Below are 25,076 nucleotides of genomic sequence, written 5' to 3' on the forward strand. Positions count from 1 at the left end.
GCGTATAAACGAGTGACGATGTCTGGAGTGTGAGGAGCAGTTAATGGGGTGTTAAATGCTGACTTAATACGTCTCTCGCCGGAGTGCGTTTTGGGGGGGGGGGGGGGTTTGCTGGGCAGGCTTCAGGCCTCCTGCGGTGTGTGTGCGCAGAGAGGGTCTGGCACACAAGCGGTGTGTGTGTGTGTGTGTGTGCGCACAGAGAGGGTCCAGCACACAAGCGGTGTGTGTGTGTGTGTGTGCGCGCACAGAGAGGGTCCAGCACACAAGTGGTGTGTGTGTGCGCACAGAGAGGGTCCAGCACACAAGCGGTGTGTGTGTGTGTGTGTGTGTGTGTATGTGTGTGTGCACACAGAGAGGGTCCGGCACACAAGCGGTGTGTGTGTGTGTGTGTGTGTGTGTGTGTGTGCGCACAGAGAGGGTCCGGCACACAAGCGGTGTGTGTGTGTATTCACAAATGGGAGCTGTCTGCAGTGGAAATTCAGACAGGAAGCGGGAACTGTTTACAGCAGGAAGTCAGACAGGAAGCGGGAGCTGTCTACAGCAGGAAGTCAGACAGGAAGCAGGAGCTGTTTACAGCAGGAAGTCAGACAGGAAACGGGAGCTGTCTACAGCAGGAAGTCAGACAGGAAGCAGGAGCTGTTTACAGCAGGAAGTCAGACAGGAAACGGGAGCTGTCTACAGCAGGAAGTCAGACTGGAAGCAGGAGCTGTTTACAGAAGGAAGTCAGACAGGAAACGGGAGCTGTCTGCAACGGGATGGAGGATAGAGGAAACCGTGGCGAAGCTGCCACAGCCGGAATATTCCGACTCAAACAGCTCTCCCTGTGGCAGGTTCTGTCTGTGCAGACAACATGAGCCACTGCCTTCTATGGTCACAAACGCGGAGAGAGAGGGACAAGATTCCAGGGCTAATGGGAGCCCTCTGTCTACATGCTATGGTTGCATTTTAGTTACACTGAAAAAAGTGAGAAATAAGGATAAATAAGTCAATCAGACCAGCCTGTAAATATAAGTTAACACCTGTCTAATAATCAGTTATTAGTGATGGAAGGGTAGCATTTACCTGGTGAGAAGTGAGAGTTCCTGTATGATTAATGGGAGAGTGATTGATTCATGGTAGGAGTTTGAGTAAATATGCACTCTTTTCACCCTGGTTGTCATAGCTACAAGGCTAATACCAAATGAACAGAGAATTGTGCGGCTGGTCATTAAATATTAAACAGCACATCAGGGCCCTCAGTCCATTTCCTCTGTTGAATTTCATATAAATCCAAATGGGCATTATATAAAGTATAAAAAAGCCAGCAAATACACAGTCAGCTTGTGCACATCTCCTGCTGAATCTCTGTACCTCTTTTTCAAGCACAAAATGGCAGCTGCAGTTGCTGGTTGCTCTGGATACAGAAATGTTGAGTGACAGGCTGAACACAGTGTTTCTGTGCCATTTGAGAGACATGTTTATTCACGGTGTTTGCTGCCATGATGAAATTGTCGTGACAAACACAACAGTGTGACAGTGGTGAAGCTCTGTCCTCACAAAATTAAACACAAGTCCGGCCTTGATGGAATTTCTCAGCTTTTATGTTATTTCGACATCACAGGAGTCTCTTTAGGTACCTGGCAGGGCTTCCCCTAGCAACACTTTTTCTTCCACTAGCACCACTTTTCCTCCCACTAGCAACACTGTTCCTTCCCCTAGCAACACTTTTCCTTCCACAAGCAATGCTGTTCCTTCCCCTAGCAACGCTGTTTCTTCCTCTAGCAATGCTGTTCCTTCCCCTAGCAACACTGTTCCTTTCCCTAGTAATGCTGTTCCTTCCCCTAGCAACACTGTTCATTCCCCTAGCAATGCTGTTCCTTCCCCTAGCAATGCTGTTCCTTCCCTTAGCAACACTGTTCCTTCTCCTTGCAATGCTGTTCCTTCCCCTAGCAACACTGTTCATTCCCCTAGCAATGCTGTTCCTTTCCCTAGTAATGCTGTTCCTTCCCTTAGCAACACTGTTCCTTCCCCTGGCAACGCTGTTCCTTTCCCTAGTAATGCTGTTTCTTCCCCTAGCAATGCTGTTCCTTCCCCTAGCAACGCTGTTCCTTTCTCTAGCAACACTGTTCCTTCCCGTAGTAACGCTGTTCCTTCCTGTACCAATGCTGTTCCTTCCCTTAGCAACACTGTTCCTTTCCCTAGTAATGCTGTTCCTTCCCCTAGCAACACTGTTCCTTCCCCTAGTAACGCTGTTCCTTCCCCTAGTAATGCTAAAGCTTAAGCTCTTCCTCAGAGGAATACAGGGGTGACACATGGGCATGACACCCTTAGCGTATGGGTGTGGGTGTGGCAGCAGGGCTATACACCAGCACATGCTTATTCCCCTTGTTTCTGGACCTATAAACACTGAGTAAACATTACTAGCACACAGACCAACACCACAGACCAGTGCCGCAGAGCTCATTTTTGGACTGTGACTATTGAACTACTGGCTGAAATATGGAAACCTGAATATGAAGCTGTTGGATCCATTTTTATTTCATAAATCAGTGGACATGGGCGACATAGCTCAGGAGGTAAGACCGATTGTCTGGCAGTCAGAGGGTTGCCGGTTCAAACCTCGCCCTGGGCGTGTCGAAGTGTCCTTGAGCAAGACACCTAACCCCTAACTGCTCTGGTGAATGAGAGGCAACAATTGTAAAGCGCTTTGGATAAAAGCGCTGTATAAATGCAGTCCATTTACCATTTATCATTTACATAAACAGAGCTTGAGTGTGTGGGACCCCCGGGGTATTCTCCAATGTGTGGGGCCCCCAGGGTACTCTCCAATGTGTGGGGCCCCCGGGGTATTCTCCAATGTGTGGGGCCCCCAGGGTATTCTACAAGGTGTGGGGCCCCCAGGGTATTCTACATGGTGTGGGGCCCCCAGGGTATTCTCCAATGTGTGGGGCCCCAGGTATCTCCAGTGTGAGGCCCAGTATTCTCCAATGTGGGCCCGGAATCTCCATGTGGGGCCCCCGGGAATTCCCAGTGTGGGGCCCCCAGGGTATTCTCCAGTGTGAGGGCCCCCCAGGGTATTCTACATGGTGTGGGGCCCCCAGGGTATTCTCCAATGTGTGGGGCCCCCGGGGAATTCTCCAGTGTGTGGGGCCCCCAGGGTATTCTCCAGTGTGTGGGGCCCCCAGGGTATTCTCCAGTGTGAGGGCCCCCCAGGGTATTCATACATACACACACGCAAACACACGCTGACACAAACAGTCTGTAACCAATGTTGAGTTTTTTCTGGAGACTTAGGTAGCGTAACCTCAATGGATATTCATAAATAATGTACTCACTATATTGACATACACATATGCATGCTCTGTAATTTAGTGTTCTATGCATTCTCAGTGCGGACACAATGAGATGCGTATTAATGGAAGGTGTAAATGCAACCTGGTTCACTCATAAACAGCCACAGTCTGCATGTGAGACACGTTAATCCCAGGTGTAAACGCTATGATGTTAATGTCAGGTGTAAACGCTATGATGTTAATGTCAGGTGTAAACGGTCAGTATGATCTTAATGTCAGGTGTAAACGGTCAGTATGATGTTAATGTCAGGTGTAAACGGTCAGTATGATGTTAATGTCAGGTGTAAACGCTATGATGTTGATGTCAGGTGTAAACGCTATGATGTTAATGTCAGGTGTAAACGCTATGATGTTTATGTCAGGTGTAAACGCTATGATGTTTATGTCAGGTGTAAACGGTCAGTATGATGTTAATGTCAGGTGTAAACGGTCAGTATGATGTTAATGTCAGGTGTAAACGCTATGATGTTGATGTCAGGTGTAAACGCTATGATGTTAATGTCAGGTGTAAACGCTATGATGTTTATGTCAGGTGTAAACGATCAGTATGATGTTAATGTCAGGTGTAAACGGTCAGCATGATGTTGATGTCAGGTGTAAACGCTATGATGTTAATGTCAGGTGTAAACGGTCAGTATGATGTTGATGTCAGGTGGAAACACTATGATGTTGATGTCAGGTGTAAACGGTCAGTATGATGTGGTTCTGCCTGTGGATACAGTGACTCATCATTGCAGTCGTAATCCAGTGCTGCTGATCACAACCTCGGACTTCATCCGTCTGACATTCTGCTCTCTGTCATCGAGGAGCAGCGTCTGACTATCGAAACGGAAGTCTGAACTGATACCTGAACTGAGACGTTAAAGGAGAGCTGCACTAAGATGGAGGCACTGCTGCTTAATGCTGTTGAAAGAGAAAGAGAGAGAGAGAGAGAGAGAGAGGGAGGGAGGGAGAGATAGGGAGAGAGAGGGAGAGAGAGAGAGAAAGAGAGATGGGGAGAGAGAGAGAGAGAGAGAGAGGGAGGGAGAGATAGGGAGAGAGGGGGAGAGAGAGAGAGGGGGAGGGAGAGATAGGGAGAGAGGGGAGAGAGTGAGACAGAGAAAGAGATGGGGGAGAGAGGAAGAGAGAGAGAAAGAGAGATGGGAGAGAGGGAAAGAGAGAGGGAGGGAGAGATAGGGAGAGAGGGAGGGAGAGAGAGAGAGGGAGAGAGAGAGAGAGAGAGAGAGAGAGAGAGCTGCTGCATCTCTACACTGCCTTCCAGCCAGGCCTGGATGTGTGTCTCTCACAGACAGCTGTACACACTTCTTATTTTCTCACGCTGAGCTAGAGCACATGCAGAAATATAGGTCTGGGGGGGGGGGGGGGGGCAAAGGGATAGTGATGTTGAAAAATAAGCCAGTTTGTGTAACCTCCCCCCCACACACCCCGAGAAACAGGACTTCAGACAGGCTGTGTCCACCGTTCTCCTGCCAGTGATGACGTTTTCGGTCTCTCCTCCAGCACACGGCAGCTGGACGGTCCTCACTTAGAGATTCACACGCTGCAGTCAGGCCTAAGCTGCCATTTCTCAGAGGTTACCAAGGTAACGGTGGCTCCCCCCCCCCTGCTTTTCAGAATAACCACGACGGCGGCCTGCATGATGGACCTGAGGCGGTACCCCCTGGACGAACAGAACTGCACCCTGGAGATCGAGAGCTGTAGGTGGACCTCAAAACGCACACCTCCTGTTCCTCCTGTCCACACACCTCCTGCTCCTCCTGTCCACACACCTCCTGCTCCTCCTGTCCACACACCTCCTCTGCTCCCTGTCCACACACCTCCTGTTCCTCCTGTCCACACACCTCCTGCTCCACCTGTCCACACACCTCCTCTGCTCCCTGTCCACACACCTCCTGTTCCTCCTGTCCACACACCAACTGTTCCTCCTGTCCACACACCTCCTCTGCTCCCTGTCCACACACCTCCTGTTCCTCCTGTCCAGCATTCCAGCTCATCCCAGCCTCCTGTAGCATCACCCTGTCACTTAACCACCAAAGCAAAGCGTCCATTTTACTGCAGCCAGGCTATCTGGTTGCAGCGCATAGGAGTGCGTTTGTTTTACATGGTGTAATTCCCCTGCTCCTGCCATTGAAAACAAATGAAACATTCAGTCGCTAAGTACTCACCGACTGCAGCATATCCTCTTTAGAAACGTCAACGGGAGGATTGTAATTGTGTCAGTGTGTGAGCGAACTGTTCATGTATTTAACTCAATTAGAAACAGAGTGACTGAAGATATCTGCAGCTCCCATTGGAACGCATAGCGATGCAAAAAGAGGTATTCTCTGTGAAACCTCCCAGGCAAACTCTATTCTGCACTTAATCCCTCAATGTAACCCAAAATAGAAGAAAACAAAATCACATAAAAAATCTAAAGACAGTATACAAAAAAATTGTATAAAAATATCTCATGAATGATCTCAAATATGATGCGAAAGTTTTAACAAAACATATAAAGTAGCTGCTGTGTAATACATTACGTAACTTGGCATACCTGCCATCCCAATATATAGACGCTTTCAACGGTAACAAGATAAACAAACGTTACTGCGCATGTGCGTTGTTCTGGCCCTAACTTAACTTCCGGTAGACTTCCGCAAACAATCAATAACAACAGAGTCCCTTTAGACTATTTCTGATAACAAGCAAAATAAATAACAAGTAAATTACGTCAGTTAGCTAGTTAAAACTATGTCAAGCCAGTATTATTTGGGGTTACCAGTCGAAGAAAAGAACCGTTACTTGGCCAAACTGAAATGCGATAATGTTACATTACCAGAAAATCAAGTGACAGATAACTGTTCACAGTATTGCACCTTGCTGAGCATCATACATTCCTTACATAATCCATAACTGTTCTGGGTTACATGCACATTCATTCCTGTATAAAAAGTGCACTCTTTCTATGATGTTGCTTAAAAACGATGATTAGAAGCACAAACTGGGGCTAGTGGGCAGCATGTGTAGCCAATGCAATTACTGTAGGTTATTTATTTAACCTAGATGTTTTATGGGAAAACATCGTGGCTCTTATAGTTTGGGTCATCTTGCTAGGTTACCACAACAAAAATTATCAGGCAATGTAACGCTGTCAAGTCATTGGAAACAGGTATCATAACGTTAGTAAAAAACGTAGCTAAAGCGTATGAACTACTAGCATTGAGCTAACGTTACTGTGCATAATTTATAAAATGGTAGCTACGTTTAGCTAGCTAGCTAGTTGGCTAGCTAACTAGAATGAATTAATTAAGCTACAATCAATTTAGTTAGCTAATTCATAACTATTTCAGGCGTGTTACTGGTCAGCTTAGTTATCGCTTATTATGAGTTTGTTACCTGAAACAAAGTGCTAGAGTGAGAGCACCTATTCGACCACCTTCGTTCGACAGACAGGAAAGCGTAAACTGATTCGCAACTATATATGAAATAGGCGAAATATCGGTAACAACCTGTACCTAGTTATGTAGGAAAAATATCCTTGTTATCCTCCTGTGGTTATTTTTTCAGTACTTTCACGTTTTTTTGTGTGCCAGTCAGACGTGGTCCAGCGCTAGCATTTGGTTGCTAAGGGGACGTGTATCGACCACCCCATATAAATGAATGGAAATTTGCTAGTATCCTGTCTTGCATATTGGAGGTTAATATGAGAAAGGGTGGTCTCTCATCAGCACGTCTAGGAATCCGTACATATTCACTGTTGTAACCTAAGTCGCAGGACGCAAAATAGCCGTTAGGAAAGCAGTTTGAAATTATGAAGCAAAGTCTTGTCTTAAGTTGATATAGTAAATAAGGCTGTATTAGTATTCTAATGTGTACGTATGAAGTTGATTTTTAAAATACAGTTTATTATGTGTATTTTACAGGACTTACATTTTAATAGGTAACGATGCCCAGTTATTTCTCAAAATACGAAGTAACAACGGGCAAGCACAGCTATGATAATCGCAGGATTCTCAATCGTTTCACAATTTCTAGTGAGTTACAAAGTTAAATTATGTATTTTTACTAATTTTCGAATATAGTTGTTCCTGAGGCCAGGTTGCACCCCACAGCACAACAACCTGAGCCCAACATCAGTCTGTTCATCAGTTTAACTTTCACTCCATTTGTAATCGGTGCCATATTAGCCAGTAAACACAAACCCAATAATAAACAAACACAGACCGGAAGTTAACTTAGGGCCAAGCGCACAACCTTGGCAACGCGCGTGCCACTGATGAAACCGTCTATATATACATATACACACATACATACATGAATTTTAAAGAACAGTGAATATTGTAGAATTTCACAAATGGTTAAATATACTATGCAACTATATGAACCATACATGAAAGAAATGTACCTTTTTGGCATTAAAATACATATTTCTACATTTATAATGTCATATTTAATCATTTTAGCATGGTATTGACATGCATGGAATATTATAAGGGAAGAATGCACAAAATGCAAAACATAGCCTAAAACATAAAATACTTTACTCTTCTTTTGTATTTGTTTCCTCACATTTTGCAGTTGTTTATATTTTGTGTTTATATGAAACATTTTTTCACCATTTGAGTGTTTTATGCCTGTGAGAGTTCCGTGTAAAAGTGTTTTCACTGACAGACACGAGGACATTTGTCCTGTTCAGAACCCATCAGTACAGAATAGAAAAGCATTCATTATACTGATGCCTGTTTACACGTTTTCAATATCCATCATCCACCAATCAATATGAATCACACCACCTCTCTTCCACCACCTGTCCAAACTTGACTGGAATGATTTGAATTTACTTTTGAGTTTGTGTGTATCCGTATGTGTGCATGTGTGCGTGCGTGTGTGTGTGTGCGGGTGCATGAGTGTATGTGTGTGTTTGTTTGTGCGTGCGTGAGTGTGAGCATGTGTGTGCATGCGAGTGTACGTGCGTGTGTGTGTGAGCATTTGTGTGTGCGTGAGTGTGAGCGTGTGTGTGTGAGAGTGAGTGTGTGTGTGAGTGTCAGTGGGTGTGTGTGCGTGCACCCAGATGTGGGTGTGTGTGAGTGTGAGCATGTGTGTGTGCATGCGAGTGTGTATGTGTGTCAGTGGGTGTGTGAGAGTGAGTGTGCGTGCGTGCGTGCGTGCGTGTGCATGCACCCAGATGTGGGTGTGTGTGTGAGTTTGTGTGTATGTGTGGGTGCGCGTGTGTGTGTGCATGCGTGTGTGTGTGTCAGTGGGTGTGTGTGCGTGCGTGTGTGTGTGCCAGTGGGTGTGTGTGTGTGTCAGTGTGTGTGTGTGCATATGTGTGTGCAAGTTGCACTACCTGCTATAGGCACAGTAGGTCTTGTGTCTTGCCCGTCACATTTCCTTATTGGAACACCATTATTGATTTGCTGACTGTTGCAAATACTTTTCCAGGCCAAGCAACATTATTTGCATTTTACATATTTAATATTTGTGTTTCTATCTGGCTTATCAGCAAGGTAATATACTGCTTGAATAGACTGAACAGACACTTTCCAAACTTTGCTGCAGCCATTTTGTGTTGGTAAAGAAAGGAAAGAAAAGGCATTACATTCCAAAGATCTTGTTTGTTTTGTTTTAGTATTTTCAAATCAGTGTTTTCAGAATTTGTACTTGTGAACATTTGCTTTTTGCTAATTTACCTGTTAGCCTTGTATCCATTATTTTGAAGGAATGACTGTGAAAGAGGAATCACTAGGAATCTCTTGAGCAGGGACACCAAGAGCAGATCTTTCAGAGTGATATTTCTGGCTGTAACAGCATAGGTACCTGTAGTACTAGGACTGAAGCATCTTGGCAGAACGGTAGATGTTTGAGGAGGTGAACTTGTAGTCGGGGGGTAGAGGGTCAGCTCCCTGGGGTCATTGCTGTTATCCTCTTAAGCATGCTACTTAACCCGAATCACTTTAGGAAATATTCAGCTGGGTAAATGGACGATGTGTGCAGTAATGTGTAAGTCACCTCATTTTCATAGAAAATAAAATAAGAATAACAGGCACTTCATCTGTAGGTTTTAATTGATGATTTTTTCTCCTTTTAATCTGTTTCCGTCCATTCACTCCATTTTCAGTTTATTATGATTATTGACTAGTAACTAACTAGTAACATGTACTATTGTACTCATAGTACTATTGTAACTAATGGAGAATGAACATGGATGCTGTTGATTATATCTTTCACTCTTGATCACGGATATGTGCTAGTTGTTAGCATCGCACGTTGTCTGTCTGCATTACCGATTAGCCGATTATCCCTCAGAGCAACATGCAGCCTGCATGGATTCAAACACAGAAGGAGTCTGAGGACACGCTAGTGGGGTGATAATGGCAGGACATGCAGGCGCAGTAGAAAATGAGAAAGGGTCTCAGATGAAGGGCGGTGCCCGCATGTATTGACTAGCCCACCCCACCCAGCAGGTAAAGCCTGTTATGAAATGAGAGCTTTGCTCCGGAGGAAAGGTGATGGATTTTGGATAATGATGTGGAGTGAGAGCAGAGCGTGCTGTTGATTCGCTGCTAGCCCGTTAGCGCCATTAGACAAGAGCAGAGAGAGCTTCAGCCAGACTCTCCAGCTTCCTGTATGACTAAAATAGCCTTTTCCAAAATAGCCTTTTCTCTGGTTATGAGTGGAGTGTGACATGGGGTCATGACCTTCTGAATCTCTGCGCAGCTGTGAACGAACAACGGCCCCTCCCCCTTTCCCCGGGCAAACGCCACTCACGACCGCGCGTTCCATGATTTTCATTTCGTGCTCATTTTTCTGTGCCGTCACTCGTCTCCATGGTCTTTTTACAGGCCTGTCTTTCCCCATCCTGCCTTTCCCAATCCTGTCTTTCCCCATCCCGCCTTTCCCCATCCTACCTTTCCCCATATTGCCTTTCCCCATCCTGCCTTTGCCAATCCTGCCTTTCCCCATCCTACCTTTCCCCATATTGCCTTTCCCCATCCTGCCTTTGCCAATCCTACCTTTCCCTATCCTGTCTTTCCCCATCCTGCCTTTCCCAATCGGTGGGAATTTCTTCCTGTTCCTGCTGCTCCGATAATCCAAGTGTCATCAAATCATCCTTTCGAGGGAGGAAACGGAGGGGGTCGGGGGGGGGGGGGAATCTCATTTTCAACCGGTCAATACAGCAGATAAAGTTCCAGTCGTAGACTCTCAACCCCTTAATTCTGAAAATGATTAAAAACTGCTGAATTCTTATCCTGCCTGCAAAATATACAACCCCCGACACACCGACAGGGTGGCGGCCGGAGTGGGGTGAGGATGACAGGGTGGGGGCAGGAGTGGGGGGGGGGGGGGACAGGAGTCAGTGGGGGATGGGGTGGGGGCAGGAGTGGGGGGGGACGGGGTGGTGGCAGGAGTGGGGGTGAGGAGGTTGTAATTAAAGAGTGACCGTTCTCCTGACCCAACCTCCTCTCTCCTCCCACAGACGGATACACCACAGATGACATCGTCTTCTTCTGGCAAGGGGGCAACAGCGCTGTGACGGGGGTGGACAAGCTGGAGCTGCCCCAGTTCTCCATCGTGGAGCTGCGGCTCGTGTCCAGGGAGGTGATGTTCACCACAGGTACGGGTCCACTGAGGCCACGCCTCTCTCCGGGCGTTAAGACCGTCCTTGAGCGTCCGTGAGAGACCGTGAGCATGATACTGCGCTTAATGCTTCAAACAGTCCTGTACAGCGGGTGGACTGAGCGCCACATACAGAGCTCCTTCCCAGGCATGACTTTAATAACTCGCAACTGAACTGTTTGGAATGGAGAAATCCAAGGTGATGGAGAACGAGCGTGTCATTGGCGGTTTAGTTAGGATAGTCATGTGACATCAGATGGGTCTCTGAGGTGTCGGCTGTTCGCCGAACGCCAGCGTCTCTTGCTTTTGAACACAATGGCGCCTGTGTTCAATGACTGTTCCGATGAAAGCCAGGTAAATGGGTGAGCAGTGCATTCTGGGAGGAAGTGGAACAAGCAGAATGGTCATTAAAACAACACTGGTGAGAGACGAGTGGGAACAGGAAGAGAAGCACCTCGAGTCCACGGCCATTTTAACAGACGGGTGTTATTACTGGTGAGGAAGTGAGATGGGCTGTTCAGGAGTTAAATAAGGGTAGAGAGGCTCTGTCATTAAATCTGTGGCAACCGGCAACCTTCACAGCAAGCAGAGACAGAATGCAACAAAAGATTTAATGTTATTCCTGTGTGATGTTCTCCCGGAATTAATTTGGAAAATGTTGGCATCATTTAAAGTGCTCTCACACTTGCACGCGGCCGTTTTATTTATTTATTTATGTATTCATGAGAGCAGGGCAGTGCTGGGTGAAATATGTGCGATCCGTTATTGATTCATTCGCAGGTTGGAGGACTTTTATGTCCTATTATCCGTTTCCCTCTGTTACCCAACTTCTACTGGCATTCATATTGACATCCAGTCACACAAAACAGCAACATAAAGGAGATTGTTGTTCTTTTTTAGCTTTTATTCTAAAATAAAATGTGAATTTAAATCTTCACTGGTGAAGTACATTTTTGTTTACAAGAGTGGTAAAATTACGTGTTTTTGTTTCATTTCAAACTGTGCTGTCAGTCTGTCAAGAAAACAGACATTACTTGTACAGTGATTTTACATGTTTGAAAAATGCATTTTTGGTCACATCATAGATGAATTCCATAATTGTACAGCTGACTGTATATTGTTAATATATCAAAGTTATTATTATGCCAGATTATTAAAATATTAATCAATATTCGTTTCTAACATGTTATTTCAGCACTGTGTCATGAGAATGGACTCAGGTTTTTCTCTGACTGAATAGCCAATCACATTAAGAGAAGAACTGTCTTGTTAGCCACTGTTTGGCATTTTAATTTAATAGTATCATGCCCCCTCCCCTCCCCACCCATTTATATGGGCTGAACTGCCACACCCAACTAACTGTGAATGCCCTCCTAGGCAGTTCTGGCCCACTAGTTCTGTGAAGGCCAAACTGTGAATGTTACTGACTACTCTGCGGCCTTCTGGTGCTGCTGGAGAAAGTAAGACTTGGCGAGGCAGTTCTCTTCAGCCCTGCGCTGCTGACTGCCATAGCTGACTGTGTGCAGCAGGGGAGAGGCAATCTGCTGGGTCTGCAACTTTCTGCCATCTTTAATTGGAATCGAAACTATCCCTCGAGAAGAGCCCAGTGCTTTGGGGAAATTAAGCGCTCAGTCTGAGCTAACAGAGAAATGACTACCTTGTTCATTTGACAAAGTGCAGAATTCAAAATGAATGCTCACTTAATAAATGTGTGGTGTCCCACCCCTGCCCCTTTTTTTACCCCGCCCCCCCCCTTTCCCCGGTGCTCTGGAAGGTGCCTATCCAAGGCTCTCGCTGAGTTTCAGGATCAAGAGAAACATCGGCTACTTCATCCTGCAGACATACATGCCCTCAATCCTGATTACCATCCTCTCCTGGGTCTCCTTCTGGATAAACTATGATGCCTCCGCTGCTCGAGTAGCCCTGGGTAAGTGTTAGGGATGGGGTTGGGTTTGGGGTTGCTGTGGGGTTGGGGAGGTTTGAGGTAGGGGTTGGGGTTGGTGTGGGATTGGGCCCTGAGTAAGTGTTAGGTTTGGGGTTGGGGTTGGTGTGGGGTTGGGGATTGGGTAGTGTAAGTTTGGGGTTAGAGTTGGGTTGGGGTTTGGGTGGGTGGGGCTGGGGCTAGGGCTAGGTTTGGGGTTGGGGTTTGATACCGTGCTGGATACTATCTAGTTAGTAGGTAATGGTGGGCACTACGTACCCTTAGTGGTAGGAAAATGGTGAGCATGTTGGGCTGAATGGCCTGTCCCTGCCATTATGTTACATTATCTTATGTCGTAGTGCTTTAAAACTCCCACTCAGTGCTTTCATTGGCCGTTCACAGGTGTTACAACGGTGCTCACCATGACAACCATCAACACCCACCTGCGGGAGACCCTCCCAAAGATCCCCTACGTGAAAGCCATCGACGTCTACCTCATGGGCTGCTTTGTGTTTGTGTTCCTGGCGCTGCTGGAGTACGCCTTCGTCAACTACGTGTTTTTTGGCCGGGGGCCCCAGCAACAGAAGAAGATCAACGAGCGGCTGAACAAGGCCAACAACGAGCGTCCGCGCTACGAGGAGAAGCGCCTGAGGGAGCAGGTGCGCCTTCCACGCTTTCCTGGCTCTTTATCTTCTTGCTGTTGGTGTTTTTGTAGTTCCCATACTGTATGTGTGTACTCTATGTCACACCCAGCTGAATCAAAATTGGATTATTCAGAAATATAGCGCATTTTTTTCGGAAATTCAAACTTCAAGTGCCAGTCTTTTCTCTGCCCCGACCCAAAGGACTCACATTTGGGCTTCTTGTCCCTGTTAAACCTCTTAATCAGTTAAACAAACACCAGTGAGCATCATAATCATCTGAAAGGTCACTGGGTTTGTCAACTAATTTTGATGACCAACAGTCAATACTGGTCATGTGTTCACAAAAATGAGTCGACAAACCCAATATATAACTTTATATATAAATAACTTTATTTTATTATCTATTTTGTAAGAAAAAGCTCACATTTTCAGATACAGATTTCAGTCACAAAGGCAGTAACTGTTGAAATATGAATTGAGGTCCATAAAGGCCAGGGCTAACTGCCACTCTGAAGAAACGCACTTATCGCACAGCTTAAACTGAAAACCATCATCCATTGCTTCTCCCCAAACTATGACGCCATGTTTAATTGAGCCTAATCTCTCCTCATTTAAGTATTTTTCATCTTGTTCTGAGGTTGTATAAATCTTACATTACCATTACCTTCTTACCAGGTTCTGACTGATGCTTTGTCTTTGTGTCTGATAATGACATGCCATGCTTATGCAGAGTTATTGATAACTTCACGTTTATGCATTTTGTGTATTTGGGGAAATGTGTTTGACTGTCACTGTTGTTTGGACGTTTTAATGTTCTTTTCACTTTTCTTTTTGACATTGCAAGGACTCCATTTCAGCGCCGTATCAAAGCAACACCCTCAGGTCATATACACAGCGAAGAAATCTGTATCTCGAGGAACAAAGAAAAGTTGGGGTACATGAATTTAGAAATCATAATAGCTGAGAGAGAGCCGATTGAGAATTGATGTAAAATGATCAAATTGTTAACCCTTTGATTAAGTGTGTGTGAGCTGTTATTTTGTCTGAGGAATCATAAGATCCTTTTAAAGAGAAGGTAGACTTTACGTTCCTTTGGATTCTAAAGAAAATTTAAAGCTATTTAAGGTATTTTTAACATAACATCAGTGCTGCATTTCCTCTCACATCCTCATTGCATTGGCATTGACTGTATAGACGAGGCATTGAGAGAGTGTGTGAGCTGCCTGCTGTGGTCCCGGCCCGTAATGGCCGCCGTGTGCTCCTCCTCCTCTGGTTCAGGTGGACGCGTACGGGAACATCCTGCTCACCACACTGGAGATGAACAACGAGGTCATGCCGTCCGACGTGGGGAGCAGCGTCAGCGACTCCAGGAATTCGGTCATGTCGTTCGACAGCTCCGGGGTGCAGTTCCGCAAGCCGGTGGCGTCCCGGGACGGGTTCGGCCACCCCTCGCTCGACCGCGGGGCCATGCGTAACCGTGCCAACTGCCGGCTACGGAGGCGGTCCTCCAAGCTGAAGCTGAAGATCCCCAACCTGGCGGACGTCAGCACCATTGACAAGTGGTCCCGCGTCATTTTCCCCATCACGTTCGGATTCTTCAACCTAATCTACTGGTTGTACTACGTGAATTGATGTGCGACTCCCTAGGAAACATGGGCCATATTTTGAGAGCACATTAAATTGGCTTTGATACAATTGGAAAATATGTATATACATATAGAAAGAAATACATATGTATATGCATATTTATATAAATATATATATATATATTATATTTATATATACAGTACACATGCGTGTGTAAATCTAAACGACTTTTCTGATGTAAAAAGTGTTAAAAAGAATGACTTGAATGTTTAAGAATAATTGCGAGAGAAACATTTCAAGCCTATGAATTTCTTTTCCTTCTGACAAGCAAACAAACATCCTTCTGCGGGTTTGGGACACAAGACTGCATGATATTTTTTGTAAAAGAAAGAAAATCTCGAGAAAAGATATTTCAAAAGCGACTGATTGGCTTTTTATTGATACTGTAACTGTAATCAGCGTACCCACTGTGGTTCACCAATCGGAGGAGGCCGTTGTACGGGAGCCTCGGCTGAGCAAACCCCAATCACCTGCTTCTTCTGTTCCCATGGAAACGCACACAGAATTCAGTGTTTCTACTTTGTACAGCGGCTTCCTCCGGGCTCTGCGTTGGTCCTGCGTTGGTTTTGCGAGCGGCACGCTTTCTTTCCCGGACATCAGCTCTGGCCGCGCCCATCTTGGGGGACCTCCTGTGCTGCGTCCCTCCCAGAGTCAGCTCAAAACCCTGATTTTCCTATCATAATGCTTTTGGGCGATTTCTTGGGGTATTTTTTATTCCGATTATGATGATTATTATTTTGTCTTGAACATGGTGTTTTCAAAGAGTGTCACTTTCACATGCTCTGGAGTGCATTATTAGATGACGAGGCACAGTTATTCATTTTGATTATTTAAAAGAACAAAAAAAAGCATACACTGTACATTCTGTCATTCAGTATCTCCACTGACATGGTCAAACTTGTAATTGTATCCTTTTTTTGAACTGGTTGTAGTGTTCGACTGTAGATATCCACAAACTTCATAAACCGCTTTGTGTTCTATACGGATAGAAAGAAATCCACAGTGAGCTAAGTTATTTCATCAACCATATAAAGATGTAAAAAAAAAAAATTTGTGTATTAAAAAATGGGGATTCTGCATTGTTATTTTCTGTTTTAAATATAAACTGACATATCAACCAATAGTGTGAACTGCAACTGTATGCTGTATGCTCTCATGGTAGAGCTGCACACACATAATGGCACTTAACATCTGATACAGTATGCGCCCGTCCACAATTATTATTATTTTGTTATTTTTTAAAAAATTTTGGAGGTGTCATCAGGAGGTCTTTGGTTCCAGAGCATCATTTGGATAAAATCTCAGCCTCCATTTAAAAAACAAGTATGATTTTAAGCGCTTCAGTCGACCCACTGTTCTGATATTTGGTCACTCAGGATCAAATCCCAGGACGACATCCACATGATCAGGAAATAGGTCTGCTTTCTGAGGAACGGAGATGTATGATAAAAGCCATGAACTGATGTAACAACCAAAATGGCCTATAACCACATTTTTGCCTTTTTTTGTTTCGTTTCTGGTTTTTCGTTTGTGTTTGCTGTATTTACCTGAACATTTTTCTGAGTGTCCGCAGTTACTGTGTTTGTCCTCATGCACAAAGGTGGAACTTTTTAATCTGGGAATCTCTGGGCTGCTGCAGGAATCGGCGCCACTCTTGCTTTACCCCTCTGCCCCCCCCCGCCCCCCCATCTCTTCCTGCTCCCTCCATTCTCCATCAGACCGTGACTTGCAGAAGTCATCGTCCCCATTCCACAACGTGCTGTCAGGTCCACCAAACGCATCTCCACCAGGAACCAGAAAAGAGGAAATATATAAAAGAGCTTCATCAAACCATGTAAACTATCACTCGCTCCAGAATAGCACTCAGATACGCAGCTCAACAGCTCTCAGCTTCAGAGGGGACCCTTACTGTGATGCCAAAGAGGCCATATTTCACTGCGAGTTCCCGGTCCTTATCCCGCCAAAGTCGCGCTGGTAGAGCAGCCCACTCATAGCACTGAAGGGAAGACCAGCGAACAGAAATGCCACCTCCTCCCATGTGGATAGAGAGGGTGGGGGGCAAGTCCCCCCGCCCCCGCCCCCAAGCTTTCTGAAGCAGCTCCTGGACCCCCCTCGACAGCAGGCTGTACGGAGGGTGGGGCTTCCAGGGGGGGGCCCCAACGCGACGCCGTAGCGCCAGGTCGCGGGGAGACGGCTGCGGTCCGCTCTCCCGGAGACGCGCGGCACAGATCTGCCCGCCGAAATGAAGCTCGGGCGTCTCAAGCGTTTCGGTTACGGCCCTCTTCCCCCCCACAGGGCAGGCACACCCTGCACCCCGATATTTAGAACATTAGGGATGAGGCAGGTCATCTTTGGCAGTGTGAAAGGAGCCATTAACGCTGAGCTCTGGAGAGTGCCTCCTGCATGATCTTATCAGCATCGGACCGGATTTCAGGTGCCTCTTCCCCCTCACTAATGAACGGAACTAAATAAATATAGTAACAGAAAACGCAATCAGATTTTGCACTAATTCAAACTAATATGGTTGCTAACTTTACATAATTTAAATGGTACAACCTTGATGTGGAAAGAAATTCAGAATTTAAAAAAAAAGACAAGCTCACTCGGAAACTGCAGGGTGGACAATGATCAGAAGGAGAAAAGGGACATTGTCTAAGCATTGCCTTACTGTAGAAAAGCATTACATGTGACGCATGTCCACTGATCATCGACAGAGGAGCTAGCGCCCGATCACGCGTGACAGTGCCCATCATCCTATTAGAACTCCTCGGCTGTTCAGCGGTGTCATGGTAGAACCCCTGCCATTGGTCAACTCCTCGGCTGTTCGGCCGTGTCATGGTAGAACCCCTGCCATTGGTCAACTCCTCGGCTGTTCGGTCGTGTCATGGTAGAACCCCTGCCATTGGTCGACTCCTCAGCTGTTCGGCTGTGTCATGGTAGAACCACTGCCATTGGTCGACTCCTCAGCTGTTCGGCCGTGTCATGGTAGAACCCCTGCCATTGGTCGACTCCTCAGCTGTTCGGCCGTGTCATGGTAGAACCCCTGCCATTGGTCGACTCCTCAGCGGTTCGGCAGTGTCATGGTAGAAGCCCTGCCATTAGTCGAACGCGAGCAGCCTAAGCATGATTCACAGAGTAGTGAGTGTGCTTGTTAAGCATGAGCAACAGATGAAAAATTGAGCTCTACTGATTTCTTTCCCCAGAAATCAATAAGTACAGTTAACGCTTCTGAGCCGTGGTTGGGTGGATGATTTATAGTTTTAGTGGATAATTAGAGGATCTGAAAGATTAAGCTTTTTTACTGCACATTCTCGGTAGCATATAGGTAAATGTTCAGATTTTAATTTTACAGTAGCCAGTTTTTTTTTTCTTGCGCAGTTCATTGAATAGCATTTTCCTCGATAATCCAGGAATCCTTAATGAATACTTACTGTAACTATGCATTCCTATGGCCTGAAGCTCTGTTCAAATGCAACATACTACACCACAGGGAATTCAGCTCCTACATTGGTCCAATGCATCTCTGCTTGACCAATCAGAATCCGGCAATGAAACAGAGCAGCATCTGGAGGATGATGTCATCCACACCACAGCAATGATGCATGGATCGTGGCACAGAGGGTACTAAATCAAAATGTGTCTGAAAACGTTATCAAGCAGAGAGTGTCTGATTTGGAAATTCACTCGTCAAGCTAATTAGCAACCTGCCTCGCACACACAGAGATTTATGAACTGTGCAGTGGCATTATGAGTAGCTGCATTAGACAAGCAAGCCTTAAAAACTATTTGTATTGTAGGAATTAACAGAATTACTACTTTTGGAAGATAAATGTCATTGATATATGACAATCTCTGATCATGATTGAGTGGGCTTAAATTGCCCTAAATGAAAGCTACTTTTGACAAGTCTGTAGAAATTCAGGATGTGGTTAGAGATTACTCTTAAAACTGTGGGCATTGTTGCAGTGGGTGCGTTTTTCCTTCTCGGAAATGAACAAATGCTACGCTAAAATGCAGTAGATTCAACGAGCATCTCAACATTCAGAGCCTCGCCCAGGCACCGTCTGCCATGTTCAGCCTGTTTGTGTTTCCTCTTCCCTTTATTCACCTCCATTTTGTCTGAGACATTCTCAGCTCCAGCCTTCCTCTCCTCACCCTTCATCTTCATCATCAGCCTCTCTCATTCCTCGGCTTTGTGCCGCGATCCGATCGGCATCTATGGATTAATCCCATTCCCATTCTCAGGCGAACGGCATCAAACATGCAGCGCACTGCTCCAGAAAAGCCTCGCAGGAACCCATAGCAACACACACCCATCAGCTCCCACCAAACCATCAAAGAATTCCACAAGCTGAATTCCAAACGTCCGTTTTTAACTTCAAATCATCTCCATGTTGCTGCCGCGCTTTCTGCCTTTCAGAATATCCTACTGCTCCTAATTATGAATACCCGAGCTGATATGAAGCTATACACAGTAATAGATTAGCCCAAATCTAGCTGGCCAATGATAACTTGCAGATCTATTTTGGATCTTACAGCATATATAATTTTGCCAATGGCGAGTACGTAACACCACTGTGGCCTGCATCTGTTAAAGAGACACAAAATAAACTGCGTAGGTCTGCATAGGTCATTCAACTTTTCACAAATGTACAAAGTGTTGATATTTTTTCCAAGGACCGCCCACTTTCTCCGTGCCATCAAGGTTACTGAAGGTTTGAGTGAGGAGAGGATTCTTTACGATGCAATCTTTCAGTCAGGGGTCAAAGTTCAGCAGAAGGGATAATCCCTCTCTTAGCTGTTGCTGATGACTAAGTACCGTAGATGAAGGTACATCAGGTTTATAGTCTTAAGGCTAATGTCACGCACCAGTTAGAGATAAATGTTGACAGATTCTGAGCCCCTGGCCTTTGTTTCAAACCGCTTTGTAGGAGGCCATTATGAAAACATCTCATTGATTCATGAAAAGTATTCATAAAGCATCAAAATCACCTTACTAGTGATTTTCTTTTTTTTCCCCAACTGAAGATACATTGGGTTAACAGTTAAAAGGTTACAAGTAAGACCACTCATTACATTTGGGACTTACAATGTGACTTAATTTGTAAGTAAATTGATTATTTAACTAATTTGTGCCCTGTTATAATCAGTACAGAGGGCAGGAGGAATCTGAATATCATTTTTACACAGGCGTCATGGTGCGCATAAAAATACATTTATAAAATAACATGAGAAGCAGCGGAGAACCTGCTTTCCAAATCATGCTTCAGACCATTCTGCCTTTCTGCAGGAATCTTAATGTCACGGGAGGCATAGTTGAGCTGAGGACTCTGGAAGGACGGTGGTGCAGGAGCCCCGAGCATCTTCTAGAACAAAAGCGCAGGACTGAATTACCAGCCCCCGTTCCCTCCTTTTTTTTAATCTTTCAGGGATGTTTGGTTTAAGAGTGTGATCTTCTTGTATTCTACCTATTTTGATTCATTATTTATTTTTTGATACGTGACCCTTGGATACTAATCACGGTCATCCAGAATACTGAAGGATGGGTCCCTCACAACGCCGGTGCACATGAGTACACATGAATTGCTTTACTCCGCCTGTTAGTGCTTTTTGGGATGGTGACCATAGGCATTGTCCAGGGAACCACAGGAAAATTCTGGCATGACATGTTTTTTTGCCTTTTTCTTTATTTTGTACATCATCCGTCTAATGGACACATCCACAGAGGGTGGGGGGCGGGGGGGGGCGGGGGTGGGCGGTAGGGGGCATCGGAGGAGGGAAACTGTGGAGCTGATTTCAGTGTGAAATTTCTTGCCTCTGGTGTATATGTGTAATTATCTGTGAATTGTGCTGTAAATATGATATCTTTCACTTAATATTTCTGAATGCATGAACAGTACAGGGCAGTGCTTAATAGCAGCTTGCTTCACTGCGAAAGGCATGGACTGCTTGTGCAGCACTAGCAGACTGAATGAATCCTATCTCTGAAACGGAAAAGAATAAAGATAGCGTTTTCTTTTGTTTTCTTTTCTTTTATTTTTTGCATGACTTGAGTTTTGAAAACTTTTTTTTTTACTCCAATTTCTTGTTTATTAGTGTCATTCACAACATTCATAAAATAAAAAATATCGTGTTTTTGTGTTCTAATTGCATGTTTTATGGGAAACATCTTAAAATATGAGACACAAAAACCAAAAATAAAAAATGTATTTTAATAAGCTAAAAAAAAAATTTGATGTGTGCAAATCTATGCTTTTGCACACCATCAGTATATTGTGTAAAAAAGTGAAACACTGCTGGTAGTTTAATCAGGTTCAGCAGATGGCCCGCTGAGGGAAGGCTGACTGCAGCTGAATTTCAGCCCTGAAAGTGACACGTGTCACGCCCTCTCGGTCAGCGCCAGACCAGTCTCGCCTGGAAGAGAGCATAGAGCTGATTGGCTGAACACCTAGAACTGGTACGTGTTTTTCTATTCGCTGAACCCCGTCACATGAGCAGCCATTTTGGCATCAGGACATCAGAGAAACTTTTCCCGCCACCACTAGCACTTAGAGAGAAGCTGCTCAGGCCAGATAACCTGAGTTTGGCCCCAAAACAGGCCACCACCTCACATTTCCTTTTCTACCGTTTCTGTTTCATTTATTACCTGTTATTGTTCTGTTTTCTGACTGGAAGAAAATACATTTCTATTTACATCCTGCCCTGGAATAAAATGCATTTTGTTTTTGTACTGTATTGCTTTTCTTTACATTATCACATTTATCTAATACTACAGTTATTATTGAAGTGTTGGCTTTTCTTTTGAGTATGAGTTGTCTTTCTCCATGAATTCAGCATTTATGTGGTATAAAACTGTATTTCCTTACATTTTTTGTCTGTGCCAATTAATGTGATGGTGTCAATCAGCTTTTGTAGGTGTTTGAGCAAAATGTGTTTTTTACTAATATAAGATATTATGTGGTATAAAAGAGGGTTATAATTAAGCCAATTGAATTTTTACAAATAAAGGCTTATACAGGAAACATGATAATGCAGTCTTTTCATTTGCCCTTTGAGGACTAATATTTTGTATTTATTTTCTTTCATTTCTGTTTGTTAAGCAGTTAGTCCCCAAATGGTAAATAGTACTCTCACAGAAAATGTTTAATGGGGGTGGGTTGGGTGGGGGGGTCATGTTCATTGTGATTCAAAGCCATTTTCTTGGTTTTTACCTTAGTTTTATCACCCAGGAAATGCTGGCTAATTGGGATAATAAAGCAATTGATTTGTCCTATCGCAGAAAGAGTAAAAAAAGAAAAGAAGAAAATATTGACTACTTGTTATGCATTTTAATCTATATAAAATGACCAATAACAGCATCCCCTTCCTATCACCATTTCACTGAATAAACATGCTACAGTTTACCAGCTGAAATCTGACAGCTGACTCAGTGAGATGCCATTCCTTCACTGTTAATTTACAGATCTACATTTTACACAGAAAAAAGGTTAAAAAACCTTAGGAAATGTCGCCATGTACTCATAGTTAGCTAAATAATGTCATTTTAGACAAATGTACAAAGTGTCAACGGTGATGAGGGACTGGTGATCCTGCGCTAGCCCTCTGGAATGTTACTACAATTCTGATATTAGTCCTCCTGAAACACGCCAAGACTATTCAAATCTGTCTGGATTCTGATTGGTTACGGTTATGGTAAAGGTTTCCTATGTGAAAAATGAAATCACTGCTGCTAAAGATGCATTCACGAGTGCACATACTTACTATACTAGGCCCGGCATTGCGTTCCCATTTGCATTTCTTTAAATATCATCCAATCAGAATGGCCGAAGCCCTTTGGCAGGGAGGGGTGGAACTAGCGTTAGTTTTGTTAATTCTGCAGGGTATCCCCACCATACCTGTGATGTACCTGCCTCAGGTACACCTGTCCTCAGCAGCAGTGCTGCAGTACTTTCATCTGCAGACAGCAGAAAATAACAGAAGCGCTTCTGCCACTTTCTAGGGTTTCCCTCATAAACAAACAACTCGCACTTCTTCCTCTCACAAACATTAACTTCTGTAACCTCTGACCTCATATAAACAGGCTGAATTTAGATGCCACTTCCCACAGCCACACAAACCTGGGTTATTTGGGTTTCTTATGCCTCTTATGCTTACTTTTCTTCTCTTGAATTTTCCTGCCCATATGCCAATCCCCCATCAATAATTCTCCTCATTGGTCCACATCTGCTGCAACCAATCACAACACCTGTTCATAGTACTCTATTAAGACACACAGGGAAATATATATTAAACATTTTATATTTAAATATATAAGGATTTGAACATGTGACCTGAGTTCAACCAATAAAACATGTTTTAAAAAGACTTCAAAGAAACAATCTTTCTCAGGAAGCAAATTTGCCTTCGGAATAACACATATAAATATATTATTGCTTTTAAATCTACACAATTTCTGCAACCAACAAAAATACAAGTCTACACTAATATAGATTCTAAATTATACAGTAAATAAAGAAAAACACCAGCATAGTACGACTGCAGGGTAAAACCACAAGCTCAAATCATACTCAAGCCGAAAAGGCATTTGTTCGGCCAGCTAGAAAACCAGAGCTTTCCCTATTTCATTCATACAGCTGGCTATCTCGCTTACTGAATGAAACTAGTGAAGTGTAGCCAGCTAGTGAAAATATTCACAGTTGTGTGATAGTTGGCTTTTTTTTTACTATTCCATTACTATTTACTGCAGTATTAGTTAGCGATTTGCTATTAGCCTTTTCCCAGCCTAACTGTATAGGCTAGTTAGCTGTAGCTACATGCATTGTTAAATGTAGAAGCCGTACTGTAAGATGGCTTCTTACCACCGCTCAAAAGAATGGCTCATTTCAGAATGGCACATGCATTTTAATTCACCTTATTTGTAGTATAAAAGGCCTACAAAGCATGGTAAGAGTGGATCAGTCAGTCTCGGCTGAAACAGTGTGATGTATGTACGCGCACTTACATTTAAAACGCTGTTATGTTTTGCCTGTGCATCATGCAGTTGGACACTATGAACCAGTGCTGCTATTTAGTTGATGTGAAAACAAACCTGGTTGTTACTGGTTGACTTAAAAAAAAAAAACTGGGATAATTAATAACTGCAGGAATGTAGCATGTATTCAGTAGGAAAATTAGAGAAAAAAACCAAGTACAATATTCTAACAGCGTCTGATGTACACATGTGGAAAGGAGAACAGACTTTATGGCCAATACATCAGTCAAATTTGGATCCCTTCTCAAGCAGTGTGACGCAGTGGCAGACATTTTGTTTTGCGCTGGTGAAATATCGCCACGAAGCACAGTTCTGGGAAGAGCAAGGACAGCGCAGGTGAGGGGTTCTTTCCTGGCGTGTGAAAAACGGGCTCATCAAGTGAAGCCGCCTTGCTGAATATTATGCTGAACTGAATGCGTAGAAACCGGACATTTTAATTTGATCATCTTTCACTTTCCGGAGCGTTGCTCACTATTCAAGGACAGCTCGGCTTTATAACTCACCCTCTCTGCCTTTCAGTGGGCAGAATGTGAGAAGCAAAGAGGAAACCCGAAGCAGGCCTGAGACAGCACGCCGAAGCCACTCGTTTTCTGTAAACTTTCAAACCTTCCCCAGCGGAAGAGAAGCACTCTCAGGGCTGAAGTGCGTTTGCTCTGTTAAGGAGATGGATGCAGAGCCACTGAACTGGATCACCGAAACGCTCCCCGTTCCCCCGCTCTATTGTCAGCACTCCATATAAAAACATGAAATATTGAAAGGCTGCATTAACATGGGCCAGAAACTGATGGCAGCTCAGCTGAGAGATTATGGGATGCAAAAGCAGAAGGGAGCGGTTTCTGATGCATCCGGGATTCCATCCCAACCCAGGGCCCAGAGCCCAAAGTCCACAAGGGCTCCTCAGAGAG

General features: G+C 44.5%; 1 protein-coding gene and 1 long non-coding RNA gene across 3 annotated transcripts in view; one reads left to right on the forward strand and one right to left on the reverse strand.

Annotated features, from left to right (window-relative positions):
• The window catches only part of gabrb4 (gamma-aminobutyric acid type A receptor subunit beta4), a 64,454-nt gene extending 48,077 nt beyond the window's left edge, over nucleotides 1-16,377 (forward strand). Inside the window, exons 5-10 of one of the 2 annotated variants that reach the window (XM_064349601.1) lie at nucleotides 4,947-5,029; nucleotides 10,789-10,926; nucleotides 12,703-12,855; nucleotides 13,252-13,508; nucleotides 14,338-14,427; nucleotides 14,772-16,377. In XM_064349601.1, the coding sequence (XP_064205671.1) occupies nucleotides 4,947-5,029; nucleotides 10,789-10,926; nucleotides 12,703-12,855; nucleotides 13,252-13,508; nucleotides 14,338-14,427; nucleotides 14,772-15,125 (1,075 nt within the window). In that variant the 3' untranslated portion in view covers nucleotides 15,126-16,377. The remainder of the gene's footprint in view (nucleotides 1-4,946; nucleotides 5,030-10,788; nucleotides 10,927-12,702; nucleotides 12,856-13,251; nucleotides 13,509-14,337; nucleotides 14,428-14,771) is intronic. The other variant, XM_064349602.1, reaches the window with a different exon arrangement.
• LOC135262592 (uncharacterized) overlaps nucleotides 1-25,076 on the reverse strand; it is a 44,637-nt gene that overhangs the window by 12,514 nt on the left and 7,047 nt on the right. The window lies entirely within an intron of this gene.

Source organism: Anguilla rostrata, chromosome 9, assembly GCF_018555375.3.
Source record: "Anguilla rostrata isolate EN2019 chromosome 9, ASM1855537v3, whole genome shotgun sequence".
NCBI classification, from domain to species: domain Eukaryota; kingdom Metazoa; phylum Chordata; class Actinopteri; order Anguilliformes; family Anguillidae; genus Anguilla; species Anguilla rostrata.